This window comes from Vipera ursinii, assembly GCF_947247035.1.
Source record: "Vipera ursinii genome assembly, chromosome: 11".
NCBI lineage: Eukaryota > Metazoa > Chordata > Lepidosauria > Squamata > Viperidae > Vipera > Vipera ursinii.
The window spans coordinates 13,854,130-13,882,035 of NC_139524.1; the positions used below are offsets into that span (position 1 = coordinate 13,854,130).

Consider the following 27,906-nt stretch of genomic DNA (forward strand, 5'->3'; position numbering starts at 1 on the left):
CCACCTTGAGTTTCATTGACTCTTATCTACCTCCAATTTGTGTTGACTGTTAGGAGTTACCATTCTTGTAGAAAAGCATTAGCATACAATAATCTTACATTTATTTGAACTGCCTGGACTCCTGATTTCCTGCACTTGACAGTATCATAGTTAAAGGATGAGACATCATCTCAAAGGTCTATTAAAAATATCTGCTTCATTGTTGCTACTATACTTGAGCCAAGGAGTCCATCCCAGATAGAACTGATAGAGTAAGTTAACTTTGATTAAAACATGAGTGGGTGTGGCATGCTTTTCTGCATCTAGAATCCACAGCCACATTGGCTCAGTTTACTAGTCTTAAACAATATCAATGGGACAAGTGAATAGGCAGATTCTAATAGCAAACTATAAGGGACGCGGTAGCTCAGTGGGTTAGGACACTGAGCTTGTCGATCAGAAGGTCGGCGGTTTGGCGGGTCGAATTCCGAGTGCCGCGTAACAGAGTGAGCGCCTGTTACTCGTCCCAGCTTCTGCCAACCTAGCAGTTCGAAAGCACGTAAAAATGCAAGTAGAAAAATAGGGACCACTACGGTGGGAAGGTCACAGCGTTCCATGCGCCTTTGGCATCAAGTCATGCAGGCCACATGACCACGGAGACGTCCTCGGACAAGCGCTGGCTCTTCGGCTTTGAAACGGAGATGAGCACCGGCCCCTAGAGTCGGAAACGACTAGCACGCATGTGCGGGGGAACCTTTACCTTTACCTTTACTAATGGCAAACTGTCCGTTATCTCCATGTAGGATTTGATCCTTCCTAAACTTGAATGAAATATTTTATCATCTCATTTTCCTCAGTGCTTTATACCAGAGCTTAGGAAAACTCTGACGGAAGAATCTTTTCATACACAATTAATTTATGGAACTTATCCCCCTAAAACACAGTGATGGCTTTTAGTTCTATCATCCATTTCAGTTGGCCAGGTTCCTAGGATTAAGTTTAAAATATGGTTATGTAAATACAGGGAGTTAAACTGCATGCAACTCTATAAATATCTTACGAATGTTTGCTAGAAGCTCCTTTGAAGTAAGATTGTGTGGGACTACAGTTTTAATAGCATTTAAGGCTAATAATTAAGAATGTTGAATTGTCTTTAGAAAGACAGACGCGAGACCGTAGGCAAGGTTTGAAAGGTTTATTCGGTTCAGCTCCCGGCAGCTGACTGTCAAAACAATCCGGGCTTTTATAGGGAACTGTCAAAACAAACAACCAATCAGGTAACAGTGTTTTTCCCGCCGTTCTGGGGCGTCCAATCGATGAACAGTATTTTGACAGCTCGGCGGCTGTCAGGGAATTCCTTCCAGCTGAGCGTTTAGCTCACTTGGAGGACTAGGTTGAAGACTGCGGATTTGACAGTTCCGGGAACTGTCAAATCCGGCGCGTGCGCGTTGGCCTCCGGCAGCCCTTTTGACAGCTGTCAACGGGAATGGCGGCCGGCTGGTTTGTGCGCGTGCGCCGTTGCTTCGGGCGGCCATTTGACAGCTGTCAACTGTCAAATGTCGGCCGGGCCGGCTTTTCCTTAGCGGCTTGGAAACTCTTGTTTTCCTGATATAATTCACCCCCTTTCCCCCCCCCCGAACAGGTACGTTATGCATAACAACAGTTGAACATTTTGAAACAGTAAGGTTAACAGATTCTTTAACAGACGGCGAGTTTCCCTTCCATTCAAAGTCCGCGAGGTATGCGGGGGGCCTTCTAGCTCGGCTGGACCGACGGGGGCAGGGGTTGCTCTCTTCGGGTTGCGTGGCTGGAGGAGTTGTTTCTTGGTGGGGCTCGACAGGTGGTTGAGGGTCCTGGAGGAGTTCGTCAGGTCCGGGGGTGACGGCTGGTGAAGACTCACCCGGAGTCGGTTGCAGAGGGGGGTTGGGCAGTGACCTGGGTCGGAGCTGATCCGAGTGTCTGCGTTGTATGAGTCCAGTCCCAGTGTCCACTGTGTATGATAATGGTCCTGTTTGTTCCAGGATAACCCCCTGAACCCACTTATCCCTTCCCCCATAATCTCGGGACCAAACATTTTGTCCTTTGGAGAAGGTTTTTGGATGTGTGTTTGGTGTTATTTCGGCTGCCAGTCTGTTGGGGTGGAGTCTGTCGAGTCGTGTCACCAGGCGGCGGCCCCATCGTAGTTCGGCTGGGCTTTTGCCGGTGGACGTGCAGGGCGTGGAATGGTGGGTTAAAAGAAATTGAGACAAACGACGGTGCCAGTTCCCTGTGATGATTCTTTTGAGGGCGTCTTTGGTGGTCCTCACCATAACCTCCGCAAGGCCGTTGGACGATGGGTGGAAGGGAGCCGATGTTGAATGCCTAATACAATTTCTCCTCGTGAAGATCTGAAAGTCATGAGAAGTAAATTGAGGGCCATTGTCTGAAATAATAACGTCGGGGAGACCGTGTGTTGCGAAGATTCCCCTGAGGGCTTGGATGGTTGCGGCAGACGTTGTGCTGTGAACCGGGAGAACCTCCAGCCACTTGGAATAACTATCCACAACTATGAGGAAGACCTGTCCCTGGAATGGGCCGGCATAATCAATGTGGATTCGGGACCAGGGGTTTTTTGTGAGTTCCCATTTATGAATTGGAGCTCTGGGCTGGAGTGGGCGGGATTCTTGGCATAGGTAGCAGCCAGCGATGTATCTTTCTATGTCCTGGTCTATTCCTGGCCACCAGACGTAGCTGCGGGCCAAGGCTTTTGTTTTTACAATGCCAGGGTGGCCTTCATGTAATGTGTCTAGTACTTTTTGTCTGTGTTTGGAAGGCACAATTACCCTGCATCCCCAGAGTAAACATCCTAAGTGTGACGTTAGTTCGCTTTGCCTGGAGAAATATGGCTGAAATTCTGTGCCCGGGCAAGAGGTTTGCCAGCCTGTGTGTACCCATGCTAACACTCTGCTGAGTGTTTTGTCAGATGAAGTTGCGGCAGCAATGTCTTTTGCTGTCAGTGGGCATTCTGGTAGCTCTTGAATGGCTAAGATGTTGCTCGCTGGGGCTGGGTCTGGTTCTGTGTGGGGTAGGGGTAGCCTGCTGAGGCCGTCAGCGTGACACATTTGGTGTCCAGGCTTGTATATTAATTGGTAGGAATATGCTGTGAGGAACGTTGTCCAGCGCAACATCCTGGGAGATAATATTTGGGGGGTCTGGCGGTCCCATGTGAATAGTCCTAGCAGTGGTTTGTGATCTGTGTAAATCACAAAGGGGCGGCCGTAAAGGTAATCGTGAAATTTTTTTATTCCCGCCACAATTGCCAGGGCTTCTTTATCTATCTGGGCATAATTTCTTTCGGTTTTTGAAAGTGTTCTTGAATAATATGCCACCGGGGCCTGGGTGCCGTTGCTGTCTAAATGACTCAAAACTGCTCCGATCCCGTATGGGGATGCGTCGCAGGCTAGACAGAGGGGTTTGTCTTCTTTGTAGTGGGAGATGGTGGCGTTGCTGGAAAGCATTTGTTTGAGTGTTCTAAAACTGTTTTCATGGGCTGTTGTCCACTGCCAGGCTGCCCCTTTGTCAAGCAGCCTGTGTAGGGGTTCTGCGATTGTTGCTTTCCCTGGTAGGAAAGCATGGTAAAAGTTTAAAAGTCCAAGGAAAGCTTGGAGCTCGGTTTTATTCTTTGGGGTAGGGGCACCTTTGATAGCAAGGACTTTTGAGTTCGTGGGGTGAATTCCCTGTGAGTCAATTCTGTAGCCTAAGAAATCTGCAGATGGGACACCTATAGAACATTTTTCCCGTTTAAGTTTCAGCCCCGCTTTTCTAAATCTTAATAATACTTCTTGTAATCTGTCTGCTAAATTGTTTTCTGATTCCCCTGCGATGAGTATGTCATCGAAATAGGGGCATACACCTGGGATTCCTTTTAATGTTTTCTCCATGACCTCCTGGAAGATGCCAGGAGCCACTGAGATGCCGAATTGGAGGCGGTTTACCCTGAAAGCGCCTCGGTGTGTGACAATGGTTTGAGCTTCTGCTGTTTCTCGGGTGACAGGTAGTTGCAGGAAGGCATGCGCTAGGTCGAGTTTAGCAAATATTGAACCGGACCCGATTTCTGACAGCACGTCCCTGACAGCTGGCACTGGGTATGCATGGGGATTTAAAGCGCGGTTAAGCGTCGCTTTATAGTCCGCGCATAGTCTCACGTCACCATTGGGTTTGACTGGTGTGACTATGGGAGTTTCCCAGGTTCCCCCGTCTGTTGGTTCTAGGACCCCAAGGCTGATTAAACGGTCTAATTCTGCCTCGATTTTTTGTTTCAACGCAAAGGGGACCCTTCTTGCTTTGATGCGGATGGGAGCCACCTCAGGTTTTAATTTGAGGTCTATGGGGGTGCCTGTGTATTTGCCAAGCGTTCCGTCGAAAACGTCTGCGAACGCTTGGCAAACTTGTTCTAATGTTTGGGATTGTATACGGTTGGTGCCTTCTAGGTGGATGCCCAGGGCTTCAAACCAGTCTAACCCCAGGAGGGTGGACCTGGGTGCCTCAGTGATCTGGATCGTTAATTGCCCCAGGAACTTCTTATATTCTACTTTTATTTGTGCCTGTCCCTTTAATTGAATGGCAGCTCCCTGAAAATCTGCGAGGAGTATTTTGGAGGGCTGCAGGGGAATACGGCGTCTATTTTTTAACCCAATTTTCCTGAGGGTGTCCCAAGACATTATTGAAACTGAGGAGCCGGAGTCGACCTCCATCTCGCAGGGCACCCCTTGGATTTTAACCCAAACTTTAATTTTGGGTTGTAACTGATGGATGGGCGACCTCTTTGTTTCGGCTTGTATGGACAAGACTGAGGGCCGGGGAATTCCCTTGGCTGGGGGAGGGACCTGGGTCCTACCTGCCGGAATTTCCTCAAGCTCGTGGAGGGTTTCCCGGTTCGAACTGCGGCATGCTGAGCGAATGTGCCCGGTCTTCCCGCATCCGTGGCATTTGGCGTTTCTGAAACGGCAGGTGGCTCTGGCGTGAGCCCCGCCGCAGCTGGCACATTTAGGTTTCAGCCCTGTGGCGGTGGGCCTTGAGCCCGGACCAGCTGGTCTGAATGGCCTGCGGTTCTTTCCGTGGTCGGCGCTCATCTTGCTGAAACGAGACATGATGTCGTCGACGCCGGTGTAGGTCTCTGGTTGCTCGTCGTCCGGCTCCCTGGCGTGGTGGACTGAACCGGCTGGGCTGCCTCTGTGCACCGGAGAGACCTCACGGTGGCTATCTTCGTAGGCCATGATCTCTAACGTGAGTTGAGCGAGGTCCATCGTGGGCCTGGCTACCAGCTTCCGCTGGAGCCGCTCGTTAGAGAGGCCGGCGATAACCTGGTCTCTGATGCGGTCTTCCAGGTCGGGAAATTGGCACCGGCGGGCGGCGTGACGTACCGCCGCGATGAAGGCTGTGGTGGTTTCGCCCGGTTGCTGGTGGCGGCGGGCGAAATGGAGGCGCCAGAATAGCTCGGACCGACGGGGCATGAAGTGCTTGCTGAGGCGGTCGGTCAGCACGGCGTACGGGATGGTCGCGATGGGGTCAGGGCTGCAAAGCCCTACGGCGATGTCATAGACGGCAGGCCCGCTTAGACAGAGGAGGGCGGCAGCTTTGTGGCGGTCCTCTGTTATCTTATTGACAACGAGGTAGCCTTCAATTTGTCCCCAGTGCGACTCCCATCCTTCAGGATGGCGGACGTCGAATTCTCTGACGTGACCTAAATTTGCCATGGCCTGGGTCCACAGTACTGTTCAAGCTGCTGCAAGGGGTTTCCTTTGCCCTCCAAGTGGCTTCAGCAGTGACTTGTCAGCGGGAGGGATCGGAACTCCCTTGCGGGGTGACTCGGCTCAATATGCAGCTCTATAGTACTGGTATCCCACCTTCGTCGCCAGGTGAATTGTCTTTAGAAAGACAGACGCGAGACCGTAGGCAAGGTTTGAAAGGTTTATTCGGTTCAGCTCCCGGCAGCTGACTGTCAAAACAATCCGGGCTTTTATAGGGAACTGTCAAAACAAACAACCAATCAGGTAACAGTGTTTTTCCCGCCGTTCTGGGGCGTCCAATCGATGAACAGTATTTTGACAGCTCGGCGGCTGTCAGGGAATTCCTTCCAGCTGAGCGTTTAGCTCACTTGGAGGACTAGGTTGAAGACTGCGGATTTGACAGTTCCGGGAACTGTCAAATCCGGCGCGTGCGCGTTGGCCTCCGGCAGCCCTTTTGACAGCTGTCAACGGGAATGGCGGCCGGCTGGTTTGTGCGCGTGCGCCGTTGCTTCGGGCGGCCATTTGACAGCTGTCAACTGTCAAATGTCGGCCGGGCCGGCTTTTCCTTAGCGGCTTGGAAACTCTTGTTTTCCTGATATAATTCAAATGTAATTTCTGCATTTAGAGAAAATGCAACTGACTCTTGGTTGGTTTGGAGATAACCTTTGAATAATAGCTCCTTCTGTCATGTCTTGCCTACATGGAGACCTGCCTTGTGATTTCTCAAAAATATTCTCAGCCAATGAAAGAGGCGTCTGCTTTTCTACTATTCTGTCACCAAAGTTTAGATGTTATTTTAAGTTTCTCTTGAGGATAGACTTGAACTGATTTGATTATTGGATGGAAGCGATGCAGGAAGCTAGTTCCAATGCTGCTAATTTTTGTGACAGTCTCTGTAGTTAACCCACACTTCTTAATCAGAGAAGGCCCTTTGGATGGACTTCTATTACAATACCTTTGGGATTAATAAAAGTTTGAAGACAAAGACAGGACAGGACAGGGCATTCACTTACCTATGTGGCCTCCGAGTCAATCTGCTCAAGAATACCATAGCACACCTTGAAATTTTACTGAAATGCTCCTTCTTGGGGAGGAAAAAAATCAATAAAATTGAACAAAACACTATGGGGAAAAATGCAGGTTTTTTGGGGGTGGGTGGGGTAAAGTTTTCAGAGGTGTCCTGAATAAACATTCTGTGTGATGTGTATTTATCTTTGCCCAGTTCTGCTGCCATATTTTTTTCTGCAGAATGCAGCGGCTGTTCAGGCCAATTTTTAATCTCTTCCTGTTTGGTAATTTTCTTTTATCTGAGTCAGGTTGCCTTACTTTAAAAAAAAAATCAGCTTCGAGGAATGAGAGAGTGTGGACAGCAAAATGCTTCAGTGGAAGCTGTAAAAGGTATTATTCCAACCATATGTTTGAGCACAGCTCTGGTACATTCTTTTCTGAGAAGGGGAAACAAAATCCTGTTTTAGGAACTGAGTGGTCATGCCTTGAGAATGTCGAAAATTCCTGGCGATTAGGGTATGGGAAAGCAAAGACATTACGATACTTGCAAAAGGCTAATTATACCATCTAAATGCATTAAGGTTAAATTGAATAGGTAGATATTATCTATCTATACAATTTAACAATTCATTAAGTGGTATAATTTATCTATCTATCTATCTATCTATCTATCTATCTATCTATCTATCTATCTATCTATCTATCTATCTATCTAGCTCTATATCTCTAACGATCCATCCATCTATACATCCATCCATCTATATCCAATAAGCTAGTTTTGCAGAACAAAGATATGGACATTTAATTATCCATATTTTATCCTGATCATATTTATTTTTATTCATTTAGTTATTAAATTTTATGTTGCCCATCTCCATCTCACCTGTGCTTTGGCTACAATTAAAGTGTTAAGTATTTTGCTTGGTATTGAACTGATTTACATGTAGAATTTCCTCATCATGCATGGATTATGAGGTCACTTGTACATGTGAACAGCCTAGACAAAACAGTCCAGGATAAAGGAATAGGAAAAGGAAAGACACCACTGGGTTTGACTGAAATGAATGGGACACAGCTAATTTGCATAATTCCCATATGGCTATTGTGTGTCTATCAATTCAGTTACTCTCTTTGGAGAACTAGTACAAGGGTTCACACATCCAAATTTGCAAACCACTTACAATTAAAAGGGAAAAAAATCTGGTTGGTTCATCAGATTAGGGTTGTATTGTATCAAAGAATAATACAGGGCAGTCAACCCCATGCTGACCCAAGAATTCTGGGAGTTGAAATCCATAAAGTTGTCATAGTTGCCCACATCTTCTCCAGAGGTTGGACTACAGGTCCAATAGTAGCTGAAAAACCCAAGCACTATAGTGAAATGCATCTGGACGCTTCCTCTTTGGAGAAGGCTGATATATAGGGCCCCGAAGAAGATAACTACAGCTTGTTCTCATTGGATGTTGTTGAAATTCCTGTGTGGTCTGCCTCCTTTAACATTTTTCAGATGCTACAATAGAAGCTTTTTCCTCCAAAGTAAGTAACTAAATCAATGGGAACCTTGGAGCCGTTTTGTAATTTTGTAATTCTTGGGACATTGTCCCTTGAAGGTTTGTTCAAACAACATTTTTGACATGTCTAAAACGTTATTTCTTGGCATTTCCACATCCGGAGGCCAAAGCATTCTGGCACAGAGAACTTGGCAAAGTAAATTTTAACCAGACAAGTCAACATTTGTGGGGGGGAGGAAGGGAATGCAAATTACATCCATAAAGTCTTCATATTCTTTCTTCCAGTGTCTATTTTATTGTGAAGGTTAACACCCCAGAAACCAAAACAGAGTTAGACCCTTAACCAGAGGGGCACCTTTTTTTTCTTTTTGAGGTGTGGGGTGGAGAGAAATGCTTTCTTACGTATCCTAAATGTTTGTTGTTTTCTTCAGGTCTGACATCAGTTTTAGGGTTGGGGCTCCTCTCTCCGAATTCTGCCTTCACCCAAATGGTGACAACTTTTGGTCTTGCTGGAATTGTGGGCTACCACACCGTTTGGGGTGTCACACCTGCTCTTCATTCCCCTCTGATGTCAGTGACCAATGCAATCTCTGGTAATGTCTAACCTTTGCTTTGCTGGTTTTTTTTAATGATGATGATGATGATTATTAAATTAATAAAATACTTAGAAAAAAAAAGTTGTGGCTACTCCATCACTGGAGGCTTTTAAGAAGAGATTAGACAGCCATTTCTATGGAATAGTGTGGGGTCACCTGCTTGAGCAGGGGGTTGGACTAGAAGACCTCCAAGTTCCCTTCCAACTCTGTTATTCTGTTACCTATATTCAAGATTCGCTTAGTTGTTCATTTGTTTTTTTTAAAAAAATACCTTCTATTGCACGGGTGTCAAACTCAATTTCATTGAGGGCCGCATCAGCATTGCGGTTGCCCTCAGGGGGCCGGGTGGGTATGGCCTGGGTGGGCATGGCCTACTGGGTGGGTGTGGCTAGAGTGCATATGGCCTACTGGGTGGGCGTGGCCAGCTCTACATCATTCGCATCAAGGGTACCTATGGGGGCCTGGGCAGGAGTGGGACAGATCTGAGGGTCTCTGGCAGAAGGAGGGTCTCTGGGCCAGGGCCAAGGCAGTGGGGGCCGTTCCCTCACTGTTTCCAGGATGGCTTCACGGGCCACATGAAACCACTTCGCGGGCCGGATCCGGCCCCCGGGCCTTGTGTTTGACATATCTGTTCTATTGGCTAAGGTATTTTAAATGTTAGATAATGAAGAAGCGTTGTAACTTTAGCATTTTGTGTTGCTTGCGTAGCAACGTTTTCGTTGGCATCCAAATTTTCCAAGGCTGCCTCTAGTTGACCAGCTCGGAAGATGAGTTGAGAGCTGTTAACAGTATGAGTAATCAAGCACGTTCAACCACAACAGGAAACATCTGCTATATGATAGAAGGTTTCTGAGTAAGGATTACAAACTGTCCATCCCTTCACTGTGTCACAACAGGTTCTTTAATTTTCTTTCTTTTAGGACTTACTGCTGTGGGCGGCTTGGTGTTGATGGGGGGATCTTACCTGCCTTCCAGTATTCCTCAGACATTAGCTTTACTGGCTGCCTTTGTTTCCTCAGTTAATATTGCAGGTAATAATTCACAAAGTGTATCTTCACTCTGGTGATGCAATGGTTAGAATGCAATATGGCAGGCTAACTCTGCCCATAGCCAAGAGTTCGATCCTGATCTGCTCAAAGTTGAGTCAGCCATCCATCCTTCTAAAGTCGGTAAAATGAGGATTCAGATTGTTGGGGGCAATATGCTGTCTCTGTATAGCACTTAGAGAGGGCTGTAAAGCACTATGGAGCAATAGTCTATTGCTATTGCTATTTAGAATAAATATTTATATTTTGCTCTGGCCATGGCTACCGATTTCCAAAACCCCGGGAGCTGTCTTCCTTAGTGTCCATGATGGACATCCTGTTAGGAATCCTACAGGACTGATTTCTAGCCCACATTTGCCAGTTTGGTCTAGTGGTTAAAGCACTAGGCTAAAAAGTGGGAGACTATGAGTTCTAGTCCTACCTTAGCCATGAAAGCTGATTGGGTGACGTTGGGCCAATCACCATCAGATGTTGATTTCTGGTCCCACCTTAGCCATGAAAGCCTGTCGCTGTCTCTTAGTCCAATCCACCTCACAGGGTTGTTTTTGTGGGGAAAACAGGAGGAAGAAGGTGTGTTGAGTATGTTCACCACCTGGATTTATTTGTAAAAATAATAAAGGCAGACTATACAGTAAATAAACTGAATTAATTAATTCTCTGATATAAATTAATTCTTTGTTTCATCCTTCTGCTTCATCTTAACTATTTGCATTTTCCCCAAATAGGTGGCTTTCTAATTACCCAGAGGATGTTGGATATGTTTAAGCGTCCAACAGATCCACCTGAGTACAACTACCTCTATCTTCTCCCTGGAACAGTCTTTGTTGGTGGATATGGTGCATCTCTTCTCGGTGGATACAGTATTGAGCAGGTCAGAAATCCTGGCCGGTTTTTAGGGCCTGTTTGTTCATAACCAAGTTAACAGATCAATAATGAAGAACAGCTTTTCTGGAGAAAAGGTTTCTCAAGAATCGTTAGTACCAGTGATGCATATTTTTCAAGCAATGTAATGAAAAAAAAACCACAACAGTTCATTAGGTTTAAGTGGTCCCTGAATTGTGTAAATAAATGTTTATAACAAACATGATGGGTGCGTCTCTGCGCTCAGCTTCTGCTTTCAGCACACAATAAGAAAGTAAAACAATCTTTCTGCCCTGCCCCCATCCTTAATTCCTTGCTAGATGCAAAAAGGAAACCAACAGCTTGGGCTACTTGTGTGAGATCATTTATGGTTGGGCAGGCTAGCCAATAACAGAATAACAGAGCTGTAAGGGACCTTGGAGGTCTTCTAGTCCAACCACCTGCTCAAGCAGGAGACCCTAGATCATTTCAGACAAATGTTTGTCCAATCTCTTCTTTAAAACCTCCACTGTTGGAGCACCCACAACTTCTGGAAGCAAGTTGTTCTACTGATTAATTGTTCTCACTGTTAGGAAATTTCTCCTTACTGTAGTTCTAGGATGGTTCTCTCCTCCTTAGGATCTCACAGAATTTCTGTGCATTGAGCAGAAAACAATAAAGCATTGTTTTCTGCTAAGTGCCCAGAATTCTGTAAGATCTTAAGAAACAGGTGAGCATAACCTATCCTGTTTCCTTAGTGTTTTCAAATATATGCAGAGGTCACAGGGAGTCAAATAGGTGCAATTTCACTCCCCTGTGGAAGAATTGACTGTACATATTGAATATGTAGACTTGTTTTATCTTTATGCATTCACCCAAGAGCTTCTATATCTAAGGAGAGTGAGGAACATTCAAGAGCATGATGTTGAAGATGTTGAAGAACACCTAGACTCAACAGGCAGGGGTGATTGCCTGCAGTTCTTTTTATATCTGTCAGCGCCCACTAGGAAGACCAGCTGCATCATCTATTCATTTGTGTCCAACTCTTGGCCATGCTATTGACCAAGTCTCTCCACATCTTCTGACCTTGCACTACTTCTTTGAGATCTTCTATGCTCTGGTTGGTGTCAGCATTGATGGTCTAGGACACGGGTAGGCAACCTTGGCTCTTTTATGACTCGTGGACTTCAACTCCCATAATTCCTGAGCCAGCTGGCTCAGGAATTATGGGAGTTGAAGTCCACGAGTCATAAAAGAGCCAAGGTTGCCTACCCCTGGTCTAGGAAGATCAGGGCAGGAAATCAACTCCCCAGGAAGGTTAAAACTACTTTTACTGAGATGGGCTACCATAACAGAATCTTGCAGGTCTCATTGTGCTGAACCTCCTACCCCCTCTTATTCTCCAGTGAATTAAGAAATTGTCTTCTTTAGCTGCTTTCAAATGTTATCTCATTGTACTGGATGTAAAAAAAAACAACCCACACGCTTCAGCTCCATTTGCCTAGGTTCTTGCATATTTCCATCAAGATCATCTTCCTCGCCCACCACAACAGCAGAGAATTAATCGCCTTCTATCCCGAGTCCAAGACGGCATTTCAAAAGTGGGTTGGGCTACGGCTAAAATCGGCTAAGACAAAACTAAACAGAATATAAGTTAGATTAAATACAGCATAATTACTCCCACATGTGTATAATATTCCACCACCCCACCCACCCCCGTGCTGTTATATTAAAGTTATAATCTAGGGACAACTCTTGAAGGAGGTCAGGAGGCTATACTCGTTGTTTTGGTGGTTTGGATTCAACCTTGGGCCTCTTGAGTGTCGGTTTCTTATTTAGGAGCCACACTTGGTTCGGAGAAACTTGGCAAACTCGGTGTGTCTCATGATCTTGGTTGTGATATAGTTGTTGATGAAACGGCGTTCCAGCAAACACACACAAGTGTTTGGCCTTTCTCTCTCTTTTGAATATTTCTTTTAGCTATTCTCCAAATTCAGGATATGTCATCTCACCCATGACTGTGCCTTTTGTACAGAAATAAAACACGAAAGGAGGAAACGGGGGTTCCTGCCCTCTTTCTCTTTTTATTATGTCCATTTGTAAAGGTTCTTTGGACAAGATCTGTCTTATTCCAGAACATCTGGATTAAACTCACAGCTAGTCCTCAACTTGCAACAGTTCATTTACCATCCGAAGTTACAACGGCTGTCAGTTAGTCAATAAGTATCGTTCTTCTTACTAATATATATTCAAAATAACATATCACATTCATTCCTCACTAGTTCGTTTCCCTAACCATTGGTAAAAATTATCCCATGTTCTATAGTAAACTGAATCCTCATTCTCTTTAATCTCTAACGTCAATCTATCCATTTCTGCACATTCTAAGATTTTCTTAATTGAAACCTCTTCAGTTGGTAAGTTTTCATTTTTCCAGTATTGGGCAAATGCTATTCTGGCTGCTGTCAGTACATGCAATATAGGCTATTCTGACTTGAGAAAAAGTAGCCCTAGCTAACCAAACCCAGGCAGAAGCACCACATGTTACATGTGAATGCACGGTCATGCCAGGTTTTCAGAGCATCTTGCTATGCATCAAAACCCTAAAACAAATCAAACTGGGAATAAAAAAAATGAGCTGAGATGATCTCACAGCGCTGGTATTTTCAAAATGCATTTGAACTGGTGGTCTGCAGTTCTTCTGTGCACCGAATGATGGTGAAACCTTTTTTTTTTTAAAGCTTGCTGCAGGAGAGGCAAAATAAATCTAGCAAGAATAGCTTTACTATGTCACTTAAATTTAGAGCTAATTAGTTCACCTAGCTATCTTCTGCCAGGCAGAGCACTGTACAACAGAAAGAGCTAAATGGTTTTCCACTTTACTAACACACGTTTCAATTTATTTCCAACAGTAAGTAAGTAAGTAAGTAAGTAAGTAAGTAAGTAAGTAAGTTTGTTTCAACTTATTTCCCAAAGCACCAGAGAAACAAGGAATGGAAACTAATCAAGGAGAGAAGCAACCTAGAAATGAGGAGAAATTTCCTACAGTGAGGGCAATTAACCAGTGGAACGGCTTGCCTCCAGAACATTTGCATCACTGGAGGTTTTTAAGAAGAGACTGGACAGCCACTTGTCTGAAATGGTCTAGAATCTCCTGCTCGAGCAAGGGGTTGGACTAGAAGACCTCCAAAGTCCCTTCCGGCTCTATTACTATTACTTTGCATAAAACTTTGACGGTTTACTCAGGAAGATTTTGAAAATTAGAGAAAGGAAAAGACAAGCGTGTTTATTTAGAGAAGCAAACAGAACATTCAGATACACGTAGGGCTTGACTTACCACCACAATTGAACCCAAAACCTCTGTTGCTAAGCGAGACAGTTGTTAAGTGAGCCTTGCCCCAATTTATAACCTTTCTTGCTAGGCATTTATGATATTTTTGCAGCATTCCCCACTGTCATGTGATCAAAAAATTCAGACACTTTGCAACTGGCATGTACTTATGATGGTTGCAGTGTCCCAGGGCATGACTTTCCAACAAGCAAAGACAAGCAAAGTCAATGGGGTCGCCAGATTCACTTTGCAGCCGTGTTTCTGACTTAACAACTGCAGTGATTCACTTGACTGTGGCAAAAAAAAGAGATCACAAAGTGGGGCATACTTCACATAACAAATGTCTCGCTCAGCAACATAAACGTTAGGCTGAATTGTGGTAAGACGTCAAGGACTACCTGCACTTGCTATAGTTTGGTGCAGGGAGACAGGATGACAAGTGAAATCTACAGACATGGGGCCAATGCCAGCCTTTCCCCCTTATGCGCTTTGCTTCTCTCCCTCTGCAGATGATGTACCTGGGCTCTGGACTTTGCTGTGTGGGGGCTCTTGCCGGCTTATCCAGTCAGAGCACTTCCCGGCTTGGCAATGCCCTCGGAATGATTGGCGTTGCCGCTGGTATTGCGGCTACTTTGGGCACCTTGAAACCTTCGCCGGAAGTACTGGCCCAGATGTCCACAGCCATGGCCTTAGGAGGCACCATGGGTAAGCCTTTAACCAGGGGTGTTGAAACTCCATCCTAGGGAAAACTGACAATCCTAGTGTTGTGTACTGGGTTCTTGCTGGAAAGCAGGAGACGAGGCGAGAGAGTTCAGGCAGGAACGTGCTTTATTGAAATGCAGGAACTGAACTGAGAACCAGGGCTGCAATGCAGCTATTTATACTCTGGCCACTAGGTGGCAGCCAATAGGTTTAAAGCAACCTATGGCCGCCCTAGAGCCAATCAATGGTGGTCCTGGAGACTGACTGTCTGAGGAGCTGGTGACTGTTACACAGCTCCCTGCTTAAGCAATCTCACAGTAACCAAACCCATGTGTTACAACTTAGTCAAACTAGGACCAATACATTACACCTAGATTCAATGGTTGGGCACCTTCAATGAGAAGATGTCCATAATGGCTAAGATAACCCCCAAAAGGGTGGTTGCTGGTTGCTGGCACCTGACACAGAGATTTGCAAAAGAGAGTCCTAATAGACAACTACTTAAATAGGAGCCAGCAGTGTGTTCGGCTGCCAAAATTGTCAATGCAGTCCTAGGCTGCATTAACTAAGTGATAGAATCATGATTGTGTGAAGTGTTAGTGTTGCTTTATAATGCCTTGGTAAGATCAGACTTGGAATATGCATCCAGTTTTGGTTGACACAAAGATGTTAAGACTTTGGAAAGAGTGCAGAAAAGAGCAGCGAAGATGATTAGGGGCTGGAGGTTCAAACATACGAAGAATGGTTGCAGGAATTGGGTTTGTCTAGTCTAGTGAAAAGAAGGACTAGGGGTAACATGAAAAGAGTTTTCCAATATTTGAGGGGCTACCACAAAGAAGAGGGGATCAACCTATTCTCCAAAGCACCTGAAGGCAAGACAAGAAGCAACGGATGGAAACTAATCAAGGAGAGAAGCAACCTGGAATTAAGGAGAAACTTCCTGACAGTTAGAACAATTAATCAGTGGAACAAACTGCCTCCGGAAGCTGGGAATGCTCCAACACTGGAAGTTTTGAAGAAGAGTTTGGATGACCATTTGTCTAAAATGGTATAGGGTCTCCTGCTGAGGCAGGAAGACCCCCAAGGTCCCTTCCAACTCAGTTTTTCTGTTCTTTTAATGGATCCAGGGTGCCATTTGGATACACAAAAACTATTCTTTCTAATTCCTTTACAAGATTGCTTGTGGTGTTTATAAGATGATCTTGATGCCCAGGCATCTACTGTAGTACTATATTTTGAGGTCATAAATTATGTTTAATTCCAAGAGGTGGCACTCTTGAGTAAGAAGAAAATCTCACCATAATGAGGCGCGAAGTGTACATAGTAAATATAGGAAACATTTCATCTGGAACCAACCGTGCCAGCTCACTGCTACCATGCAAAACAGTTTTCATGTCAGTAATGTTTATTCACAAATGTCATGTTGCTTCCTTCTTTTCGATTTCTCTCCGTGCCCTCATTTACTTTTTGCGAATTAACATGAAACACGGAAACTGCAGGCGAAGAGGAATCTGCTCTGCCCACGACATTCAGATTCTTGTAAACAGGCTCTGAAACGGATTTGTGTGAAATCTTATTTTAGTCCCACGTTGGCACCAACAAGTGGAAAATCAGGTTTTCCAGCTTGCTTATTTATTTATAAAAACAATCTACCGCTTTTCATTTAATAAACAAAAGCAGTTCGCATTTTTTTTTAAGCGTTGGGAAATCGGATCCCATGTAAGAGTATAAAAGCAAGAAAGCTCATGATTTAAATATCTTGGGCAATCTGAATAAAGCTGGCTTAAAGATTAGGGTAAGCCGTCTAAAATTGAAAAGAGCTTCACCTCTGTTCAGGTTTGTGAGCCATGCGATAACAACGTGAAGATTTGTGTGTGGGTTTTCTTCTTGTATGGGTTTTTTTTTGTATATGTGGATAATTCTTCTATATGAAATGGAACACTGGGTCAGCACTATATAGAATAGCATTTTCCTCCTCAAACAACTCAGCAAAAATGATTCCTTTTAAAGTCAGTTGAGAAATGAACCCATGTGGAAAAGTAGACAGGAAGTTTGAATTCACAGAACGGTGGATATGTTCATAAGAAGAAGCTGTATCAGAATTGCCTAGCTACGCTACCAAGCATGATTTTTTTAAAAAAATATTGGAGTCAAAGAAAAATTTGACCTGCATTTGTCGGCATTATTATGTGAGGAATAGAAATTCAACTCCAAGGGTGTTGAATTTTTATTCCTCACAATAACAATTATCTATGGCTGCCATGAAAAATGAGCTTGGTAGGCCCAACGGTGTACGAGGAATTATGCAATGAAAACATTCCTTGCTCAAACGAACCACACAAATAGATCAAGTGAATGGAGCATCAGTCTCTGCAGGATCAAGTCACCAGATCACCACTTCACATTGTTCATGCTTCCAGACATCCAAATGAACTCTGTGCCAAAATTTGAATCAGGGTTATGTCAGGCCCCAAAATAGCAATAGCACTTAGACTTATATACCGCTTCATAGTGCTTTGCAGCCCTCTCCAAGCAGTTTTATAGAGTCAGCATATTTGCCCCAGCAATCTGGGTCCTCATTTTACCTACCTCGGAAGGATGGAAGGCTGAGTCAACCTTGAGCCAGTCAGGATCGAACTGCTGGCAGTTGGCAGAGTGAAGGAAGGAAGGAAAGAAGGAACGAAGGAAGGAACGAAGGAAGGAACGAAGGAACGAAGGAAGGAAAGGCAATAGCAATAGCACTTAGACTTATATACCGCTTCACAGTGCTTTACAGCCCTTCCAAGCGGTTTTACAGAGCCAGTGTATTGTCCCCAACAATCTACTTGATCTCTGCAATGCTAGAGAATTTAATCTTGAACCTTGAAGGACTCCTAAAATGAGATCATAATGTACCATTCGTATCTTTTTTTTTTAACCTCAAAAGTTAGAGAACTGAAGGTTCGTATTTTACTCTTTTTCCGTACAGGTTCAAGGGAATGATGAGCCGTGAAATCACCTGGGCTGGACTAGAAGACCTCCAAGGTCCCTTCCAGCTCTACTCTATTTGTTTTCACCTTGGATCTCAATGGCTTTGTTTTGCAGGTCTCACAATTGCAAAACGTATCGAGATCTCTGACCTCCCACAACTGGTTGCTGCCTTTCACAGTCTGGTTGGCTTGGCAGCCGTTTTGACCTGCGTCGCTGAGTACATGATTGAATATCCACATCTTGATTTTCATCCATCCGCCGGAGTTCTCAAAACTGTGGCCTACTTGGGCACTTACATTGGAGGTGTAACCTTCAGTGGCTCTTTGGTAGCCTATGGAAAACTGCAAGGTGTGCCTTTTCGTGTTCAGGATATATGGTTTTTTTATTATTATTTTTTTATTCTGCAGAACTCAGCCTAATAACATCAATGGCTTTTTAAAAAATTAGGAATTCTGTTCATACTGAATTTCCATAAAAGTTGGGGGCCAGGGTTTAAAAAAAACACTCCTTGAAACAGGTTTGACATGATCTCAAGATCTATGAATAGTAGACTCTCAGTATTAGCCAGGGCTTTTTTTCTCATAGAACACCCAGAACGGAGTTCCAGCACCTTTTTTGGATGGAACCTTGTAGGGTAGGCAAGGTGGGTTGTATAACATGTGTGAGTTCCGGCACCTTTTTCTTTTACAAAAAAAGTACTGGTATTAGCTATTACATTATATGGCTCATGCAGACCAGAGGATCATTTATGGCGTAGCTGAGTGTTTCTCAACCTCAGCAAGTCCCAAAACTGCTTTCCCTAAAGGCAACTGGACTTTTTTAGGGTTTTTTTTCTTGAAAACATTTCACTTCCCATCCAAGAAGTTTCTTCAGTACTTGAGACGCAAAACCTTTTTAAGGGAAAAAAAACAACAAGAAAGACCAGCTGCCTTTTGGAGAAGCATCTTAGGGACAACCGTGACCTGGATGGTTGAAACTCTCCATAGGCATTCAACCTCAGCGATATTAAGATGTTTGAACTTCAACTCCCAGAATTCCCCAGCCAGCCAGAGTTGAGGTCCATACATCTTAAAGCTGCTGAGGTTGAAAAAGGCTGGCATAGTGGATCAAGTTTTAAAATTAGTTTGGAGGATCTTGTTTGAAGACCTCCTACCCAGTCCTAGTCCAGCACATCCCCATTACGCCTGCCCAGCCAAATAATTCTTAATTTCTTAATTAAGTTCTTAATTTCAGTCAGTTGGGCAAGTAGAGGGGGGGGACATGACACGGATGGAAAGAAATAACCTACCTCGCATTTTCATGCCACCCTACCCCAAGAGTTCATGATCAACCATTGGCTTTATACGTTGCATCTCATTTCTTTCTAGGTTTGTTGAACTCTGCTCCTCTTCTCCTGCCTGGCCGTCATTATCTGAATGCTGGGCTGCTGGCAGCTTCAGTAGGAGGCATGATTTACTTTATGTTAGACTCCAGCTATACTGGAGGCATGGCCTGTCTTCTCGGAGTTTCTGGGCTCTCCTCAATTATGGTAGGAATGAAAAACTGTAATCCCCATTCCTTTAAGTTGGGCAGGCGAAAAGCTGGAGATGAGCTGATGGCAGAGTGAGAGCAAGCCTAAGGACAGGGTCAGGCAAGGGGTGGAAGCTTCTTGAACAGTGGTGGGCAACCTGATATCCAGGGTATTGGATATTGCCACGTGCCTTGGAGCTCACCACACTTTGTAGTTCTTCCTGATTTTATTTCCTTCTTTCTTATGGACTTAATTAAAAATGGGAAGGGGGATTCTGCATTTTTTTTTATTTTCAAGAATATGTTTGGGTCTCACATAAACAAAGAGAGGAACAACCTGGAATTAAAGAGAAACTTCCTGACAGTGAGGACAATCAACCAGTGAGGACAATCAACAGCTTGCCCCCAGAAATCGTGGGTGCTCCATCACTGGAGATTTTTTTAAGAAGAGACTGGACATTCACCTGTGTGGACATTCACCTGCTTGAGTAGGGGGCTGGACTAGAAGACTTCCAAGGTCCCTTCCAGCTCTATTCTATTCTATTCTATTCTATTCTATTCTATTCTATTCTATTCTATTCTATTCTATTCTATTCTATTCTATTCTATTCTATTCTATTCTATTCTATTCTATTCTATTCTATTCTACTCTATATTCTATTCTATTCTATTCTATTCTATTCTATTCTAAACACCATATGCATTCTTAGAAAATAAACAATGGCTTTAGTCTTGTCCACCTGCTTAGAAGCCAAGATAAGTTGGTAGTTGGTTGAGAGCAGGTTGAAGGGCTGTATGTGAGCTTAGGAAGCAACCATATAAGTCTTCCTTCTGGTTTTATGTAAGACTATGCCCAGAATATGTGTTGGACATTAGAAAGAAAGGTAACCCGTGAACACCTGATATACAATGGGTTTGATTTCTTGTGCCTATTGTAGGAAACCCACAGAATAGTCTCTTTTGCCAGCTCCAGATCTTAGTATCACCTAATGAACACCGGTCATTAGGGAACCGGTGTTGGACGCACCCTCCACATTCAGAAAGAGGGTAGTTACTCCTCCTAGTTCTGGGTCTAAATATCAGAGTATAGAATTTTTTTTCCTCCTTTTCGTTTTAAGGTGAAACGTAACCAAGGTATTGTTGCATAAATCTATATACATCTGCTCCACCTTCTTTTTTTGGTGCATCAAAAATTGCAGGGAGTGACACTAACAGCAGCTATCGGTGGAGCAGACATGCCTGTGGTGATCACTGTGTTGAATAGCTACTCTGGATGGGCCTTGTGTGCAGAAGGGTTCCTTCTCAACAACAACTTGATGACAATTGTTGGAGCTTTGATTGGCTCTTCTGGAGCTATCCTGTCTTACATCATGTGTGTGGTAAGGTTAGGTCCTCTGTGATGGGGTCCATTGCCTTTTTCATGCAAACAAGACTTATTTCTTCAGTGCAGGCACACTGGCTGAGGAATTCTGGGAGTTGAAGTCCACGAGTCATAAAAGGGCCAAGTTTGAAGACCCCTGCTTTAGTGGATCCTGTTTTGTGGCTCTCCCACTTTATTAATCACAAAATATTTCAGGAGGACCTACTGGGACAGCCACATTCCAGCCTTGCCTGGATATTTCCAGACGTTTTAGGTACCCTCCAAGTAGATTGCAACTCTCAAAATTCTTGGGATCCCATTCACACAATTATTGGAATTGCAGTTCCATAGTTTTAAGAGTACCCAGATGTGGAAAGCCAACAACTATTGTTGCTTATTTAAAAAGCTGAAAGGATTAACAAGTGTTTGCTTCAAAACAGTTCATTTTCTTTATTCCCATCTAAGCATTATAATGATATACTAAACACCAAAACCATGTTTCAGAATGAACTAGAGTATTAAATTCTGGGATTGCAAGCTATGTTGTGAACAGAAGCTGTCATACACATTACATCTGTACTGTACAGAGCAAAGCAGGCTTAAAGTAGTTCCTGCTTTATATTCATTGGAATCTTTCATTGACTGGAAGCTTTGGGTTAATGTACGGTTTATGGTTGGCCAGGCTATGAATCGCTCTTTACCAAATGTCATTTTGGGCGGATATGGTACGACATCTACATCTGGAGGAAAGCCCATGGAAGTAGTTGGAACACATACAGAAGTTGGGATTGACCAAGCCATTGAAATGATCAAGGAAGCAAACTCTATCATCATTACACCAGGTAAGAGTTAACAATTCACCAAAGACTGATTTCTACATGAACTACCTATGTTTTGTTTTGGGTTTGTACATTATATGAAGCCAGCAACTGTAATTCTCCAACTCTGCAGTATGTAGACCAGAGAAAATTAGGGAAGGATGAGACTCATCTTATGTCTTGATTTGTTATCCTTTAACTCTTGAGGTTCCATTTCAATGAGTGGTTTTACTATCTTAATGGCAGATAATGAATCATGTTTTTTGGGGGGCCTCCTTCATGAATGAGGTTCACCCTTCTATGCCAATCTTGTTTTTTCTTAGACTCAAAGAGATTAAAACCTTTCACTAACCTCCAGGATCCCTTCCAACTATGTTATTCAGTCTAGTAGTATACTCTTCGTAACACTCTCCTGGCCTTAATGCATGTTTCTTCGGTACTTGGTGTTCCCCTAACAGCATCGGGATTCCTTCTCCAAGTTCTGATATTTTTCCCCTCACTGCAGGTTGGGGTTTGTGTGCAGCTAAAGCTCAGTATCCCATTGCTGACATGGTGAAAATGCTGAATGAACAAGGAAAGAAAGTCAGGCAAGTAAACCCCAATGATTATATGATTATATATATATGAAGGGTTGCAAACTGCTGTTAGCCTTCCGTAGTATGCAAATAGAATACATAAAAATTCTCACTTTGCATTGCATGGGATTACAGCTGGCATCCTAGTGCCAGCATTCTAAAATGAAAATGTTTTCCAAAACAATCTCCAACTTGTTGAATCAAGGGACTCTTTCAAGAAAAAAATAATGATGCAATGTTTTTATTGTTGATCATAGATGCCAGGTGCTGTAGCCAAGATGCTATATGTGGTACTCAAATTATTATTAAATTTATATCTCATATTTTCACTGTTTTTAACAATACCATACTCTCGAAAGCCAAACCAAACTTGTCTTTAATTAAAAAATATAACAACAACTTTATTGATTAGCCCTTGGGCCATATCAAAGTACAAAGTTCCAGCAACAAACCATCACCAAAACTTGATAAAAGCAATAATTAAAAAATAAATAAAATGGCAGTTGTATATATTTGCTGACTGAAACTTTAGGAGGAAAGTTAGGTGCTATCAAAATGGTGCCACCATTGCCTCTCTAAGAACTTTTCTCCTACTTTTATGGAGGGTTTTTTTGGGGTGTGTGTGTGTCTTTGGTGCCTTTGAGTCACTGCTGACTTCTGGTCAAACCTCTGCAGCTCTCCTGGACAAACCTCTGCAGCTTTCTTGGCAAAACTTTGGAGAGTGACCAGCCCAAAGTCACCCAGTGGGTTTTGTGCCTAAGGCAGTGGTTTGTATTTAAATGTGGTTTATATTATACTATATCTACAAATGAATACTAGAAATAAAATACATACACATGGTGAAACAGCAAACTCCAGTACACAGGAGTCGCAGCAAGAAACGGACAAGAGAGAGAGAAACTCCAGTAAAAATACTTTCCTTTTATACTCAGGCTCTTAAAGGGATACACACACCTGCTGAATCATGATTTACATAAGCTGTTTAGCTATTAAATTATAACCTCGACAGACTAGAACTTACTGTCTCCTAGTTTCTAGCCTAATGCCTTAACCACCACACCAAATCAACTATCTTCCTCTTGTTTAGAGGAGAGAAGATGCAATATCTCTCCCCTTTCTATGACCCTTGTCTGATCTCTCCCAATTTCTCAGTCTCTAGACCTGTTCCACGTAATACCAGTTGCTGAAACATCTCTGTGGAGTTCTGAATTTTGGTACTAAAGAATAGGCATCGTGCTTTGTCCAACCTGCCTTGCAGGATTGTAAGAAACACATCACTCCAACCATTTACCTTGTGCCCTTCCCTTGTGTCCTTATGACACACTTGGATCAGTTGGCTTTGTCTGGAGGCAAACCGGTGTTTGGACCCAACGCCTTTCATTTGCACTACACAGCCAACTTTAATTCTTCTTTATTAGTTCAGCATTTCTTCCCATTTTGGGGGGGGGGTGTCGCAGGTTTGGCATCCATCCAGTTGCGGGCCGAATGCCAGGCCAGCTGAATGTCCTCCTGGCAGAAGCTGGTGTGCCGTATGACGTTGTCTTGGAGATGGACGAAATTAATGAAGATTTTCCAGGTAGGGGATGAGGGTTGAATGAGGAGAATGAAAAATCAAACAAAACAATGGCTTAACGTTTGCATTTGCTGCCACCTAAGTACATTGATTTTTATCTGCTTTTGGAGTTAGGCTGAGGAACGATCAAGCTGTCATCAACAAGTGGTGGCTTTTATACATGGAAATGAAGGAGAAGATATGGTGTTTACTTCGGGTTGCAAAATAGCAATAGCAACATCAATAGCACTTAGTCTTATATACCGCTTCACAGTGCTTTACAGCCCTCTCTAAGCAGTTTACAGAGTCAGCGTATTTGCCCCCAACAATCTGGGTCCTCATTTTATTGACCTCAGAAGGATGGAAGGATGGGTCAACCTTGAGCCAGTCAGGATCGAACTGCTGGCAGTGGGCAGAGTTAATGCCTTGCCAAGACTGTATTTTAACCACTGCACCATGATGGCTCAGTGTCTTTAGTTGAATCTGGAGCTCCAGTTATTGTGAAACGGATGTTGATGTATGAGAAATTATGCTTTCCTCTTGCCCCTGCCTTTTATTTCTCCCTTATAATTATCATCTCCTGGGCAATCTGCACCCCACTTGCTCTTAGCCCCTCCTGCAAGCTACTGTACTGGCAAATAAACTCAATTTCTCCCTATTTGATAATACTAATAAGCTTACACTAGAAATTGGCACATACTATAGGAATTCGTTCCAGCTTGAACCAGTTGCACACCTGAAGCAATCTCCTGAACGGACGCCCAAAAAAGTCCTCTGAGATTGACAGTTGGATCACATTAGATCAAATACTTAGAACTGCTTCAGTTCCAAAGCTTGTTTTCTCATCTGACTTCAGAGGTGGTCTGTTTTCTGAGGCAGTCTATCAGAAGGCAAGGCAATTGTCTTTGACATCTCTTTGGGAGGTCACGTTTTATGGCTCAGCAAGGGACCCATGATGGTCCTGGACCAGAAATAAATTTTCAAATTAGCATCGCAGCTATGAATTCAACAGCTTAGGCTTGTCAGGCTAATATGCCAGCGTGGAGTCTCTCCAAAGTGTGAGAGCAGCTGAATTCAAATGGAACGAGTTCTTGCAAAATCTACAGGTTTCAAGCAGGCATCTGCTCCCCACCAAGGATGTATACAAGCAGAAACAGAATGAGAGAGAGAAAGAGAAAGAGAGAGAGAGAGAGAGAGAGAGAGAGAGAATTTTCTAGGTGTTAATATTCACTTTAGTCAGCATAGGATTGAGGATGTCCACAGTCTGGATAACCACTCAGTCTTAAGCTCAGGTAATTTTTATTCAGCCTAATCTAGGCTGCTGTGAAGATAATGTGAAATGGGATAATTTGTTCACTTTGGGGAGAAGATAGGTCACAAATGAGGATCGGAAAGTGAGGAATGACGTTATTTGGTTTCTTCTGAACCGTACTTTGCTTTGCTTTTCTTCTGAACCGTACGATCTATGTAGCCCGGTCCATGGTGCATTTTGGGTATTTTGTATCTGGTTTCACGCATAGGTTATTTTGCATAGTTCTTTTTTTAAAAGCCTTTTCATGAAAAGAGGAAAATATTCCCAAGCCACAATTTCTGCAGACAGATCGTAGGGTAAGGAACATGCAAAGGACACTGAGTATCGCTTAGCTGGCTCACTATACTTAAAGAGTCTTTTCCTGGCTTTCCTTTACAGTCTCAGAAATAATGTTAGAGCTTCCCCAATTTGGGTACTGTTTTTTTTTTAATTGCACTTATCTCCCCCTTGGATTTTGAAGCTTTTCGTATTGAAAGGTCTTCCTTTTGCAAGGATTTATCTTCTTACTTTCAGACACAGATTTGACGTTGGTCATTGGTGCTAACGATACCGTGAACTCTGCAGCACAGGAAGATCCCAACTCCATTATAGCTGGCATGCCCGTATTGGAAGTTTGGAAATCTAAACAAGTAAGAGACAACAAGAAACAGAGAGCACAGGGTGGTGATTGCTTCTTTGTTAGAGCAAAGCGTACCTAACACGCAGCGTAAAAAGAAAGGGCTCTTTGTCCCCAAGTATGAAAATGTTGTCTTCGCCACAGTACAGGGTATTATTATGATACTTGTTTTGATGTCATCAAATCCTCCAGTTGACAGAAGGTGTAGTTTCTCTGGAAGAAATGATTATTCTAGCATCTAAGGGGTAGCACAACAGAAAGTCTGCAAGTTTGCTAGGTTGCCTGCTATCTTGGCAGTAGAGTCAGCAGTCACGTCGGCTGGGAAATGAGAGCTGAACTCAAAGACCTCAGAAAAGCAGCAACTTGGAAAGTAAGATGAGGATATTTGATTAGACAGTAATCTAAACGAGGATGTTCTGCTATCTGTTGTTGGGAAATCTGGAAAGCTCTCTAGAAGATTTGCCAGCATAATAAGTAAGATTCTGCATTTGTCAGCAATGCATTCTGATCCAGCTGGGCCCTACTTATGTCCTCATGACTGTATGGCGACAGTCTTTTGCTAAGCAGTAGGATCTGAAATATTGTAATTTTAGAATTTTAACTTATGAAGAATTGAGGGGAGGGAATAGGCTTAGTCATAAAAGAAGATGATTGATGGGGTATAGGAGAGGTGGATGGTGAAGACCTGTTTTTCATCATCCCAGAACAATGTAGTTAAATTGCAGGAAGGCAGGTTCAGGTTGAATATATGGGGGGGGGAATTCCAGTATGAATTCCTAATGGTAAGAGCAGTTCAACCCTGGAATCAATTACCAAAGTCATCTGCTTGGAATGATTTAATTGACATTAATTTAATTCAATTTAATTTAATTCCTGCCTTGGCAGGAGTTTGGACTCAGCCTAATAGTCTCTTCCAACTTTTATGATTTTATAATATTCTATGTGAATTTGTGTTTCATTCTTACCCCAATGAAAAATCTACAGACTTCGGTTCAAAGTCTTTTCTGCATATTCTTGCAGTGGTGCTGGTATAAAACCACATTTGAAGATTTAACCGATTTGTATACTGCATGCTTCTTCTGTTAAGAAGGCAGACTATATTTTTAACTAGCTTTTTTGAATAAAGGCAAGAAATAGTTGAACTCACCCTTATTATGTTATTTGGTTTCTCCACCAGGTCATTGTCATGAAGCGCACCCTGGGAGTTGGATACGCTGCAGTTGACAACCCCATTTTTTACAAACCAAACACTTCAATGTTGCTTGGAGATGCAAAGAAAACCTGTGATGCTTTACAAGCCAAAATTCGAGATTCTTATAGCCATTAGTGCTTCCAGTCATTCTAAGGCATCATCCAGTGATAAAGCGTTATTATGTACCGTTTAATTTGATTGTGTTTATTGAAGACCTTGAACTGGCTGGTGCCCATTATTTGCATCCTTTGAAAATGGACATAATCTTTTATGTATATACATTTTCAGAAAGATAAATAGGAGAATCTAATTCATGTGAGAAATGAGCGGTTTCTGTGTCTTTATAATGGGTGAAAATTCCATCCATCCTATAATCAACTTGTTTCTCTATCATTGCCATGACATTTTCAACTCCTACAATAAGAGACAACTGATAATTTCTGGGCCAGATGTGGTCCTGTGGAGAGGACATTCCATCACCAAAGAGAAAGATCTTGAGGAGGAAGTGGTGGCTATGGATCTAGGGTCTGTCTGCTCTAGGGTGCAATAATGATGGCTTGTGAAGAATAAATGGCAGGATGGTCAATCAAAGGACAGCAACGGACGGGCTTGGAGAAGAGAGATTTGGGAAGTGAGAGCTGAAGAGGTCTGAGGAGCTTCAGAGTGTAAGACTGGTAATACTTCTGTTGGGAAGACAGGTTAGGAATAATGTTAAGATGGAGTTAGGCTAGTACTGATGGGATAAAAGCAGTTTGTCGTAACAAGTGTACCTGGATCAAAATCATTTTATAAAGTTTTTTTTAAAAAATCCTTTGTTCGTTAACCATGGATCTATGCTAACCATGGATTTATGCTGTCCTACAGAAAATTTTCCAAACTTGATAATATCACCTTGCAGGTTTGAAGAATTTACAGAGCCGTGGGGAAAGAAGATAATAACATAAAACAGATAACAAGCAGATTGTGGGACACAACCTGGTTTGCAGTTTGGCATTGCTTTTCAGCATAACACTGACTTCTGAAGTGAGCAAGGCATGGTATGAATTCAGAGAAGTAAGGACTCCTCATTTCAACCCTGAAATAGTCTCCTTTATGGGAATTCAGAGAAATCTGAAAGCTGCTGGATGAATTAAACTTACAGATTTAATGGCATGTCTATCCTGGGCTAGGCACCAAATCGCTCTTCTCTTCCTCCTTTCCAATTTTTTTAAAAAAGAACTT

At 43.2% G+C, this 27,906-nt stretch overlaps 1 protein-coding gene across 1 annotated transcript in view; it reads left to right on the forward strand.

Annotated features, from left to right (window-relative positions):
* Positions 1-27,440, forward strand: part of LOC310645356 (NAD(P) transhydrogenase, mitochondrial-like) — a 46,795-nt gene extending 19,355 nt beyond the window's left edge. The window contains exons 11-22 of the mRNA XM_083371017.1: positions 8,698-8,859; positions 9,783-9,893; positions 10,634-10,779; positions 14,589-14,784; positions 17,866-18,099; positions 19,119-19,279; positions 20,460-20,639; positions 21,303-21,462; positions 21,944-22,025; positions 23,471-23,589; positions 25,391-25,506; positions 26,671-27,440. Of these exons, the coding sequence (XP_083227143.1) occupies positions 8,698-8,859; positions 9,783-9,893; positions 10,634-10,779; positions 14,589-14,784; positions 17,866-18,099; positions 19,119-19,279; positions 20,460-20,639; positions 21,303-21,462; positions 21,944-22,025; positions 23,471-23,589; positions 25,391-25,506; positions 26,671-26,820 (1,817 nt within the window). The 3' untranslated portion in view covers positions 26,821-27,440. The remainder of the gene's footprint in view (positions 1-8,697; positions 8,860-9,782; positions 9,894-10,633; positions 10,780-14,588; positions 14,785-17,865; positions 18,100-19,118; positions 19,280-20,459; positions 20,640-21,302; positions 21,463-21,943; positions 22,026-23,470; positions 23,590-25,390; positions 25,507-26,670) is intronic.
* The last annotated feature ends 466 nt before the right edge of the window (positions 27,441-27,906 follow it).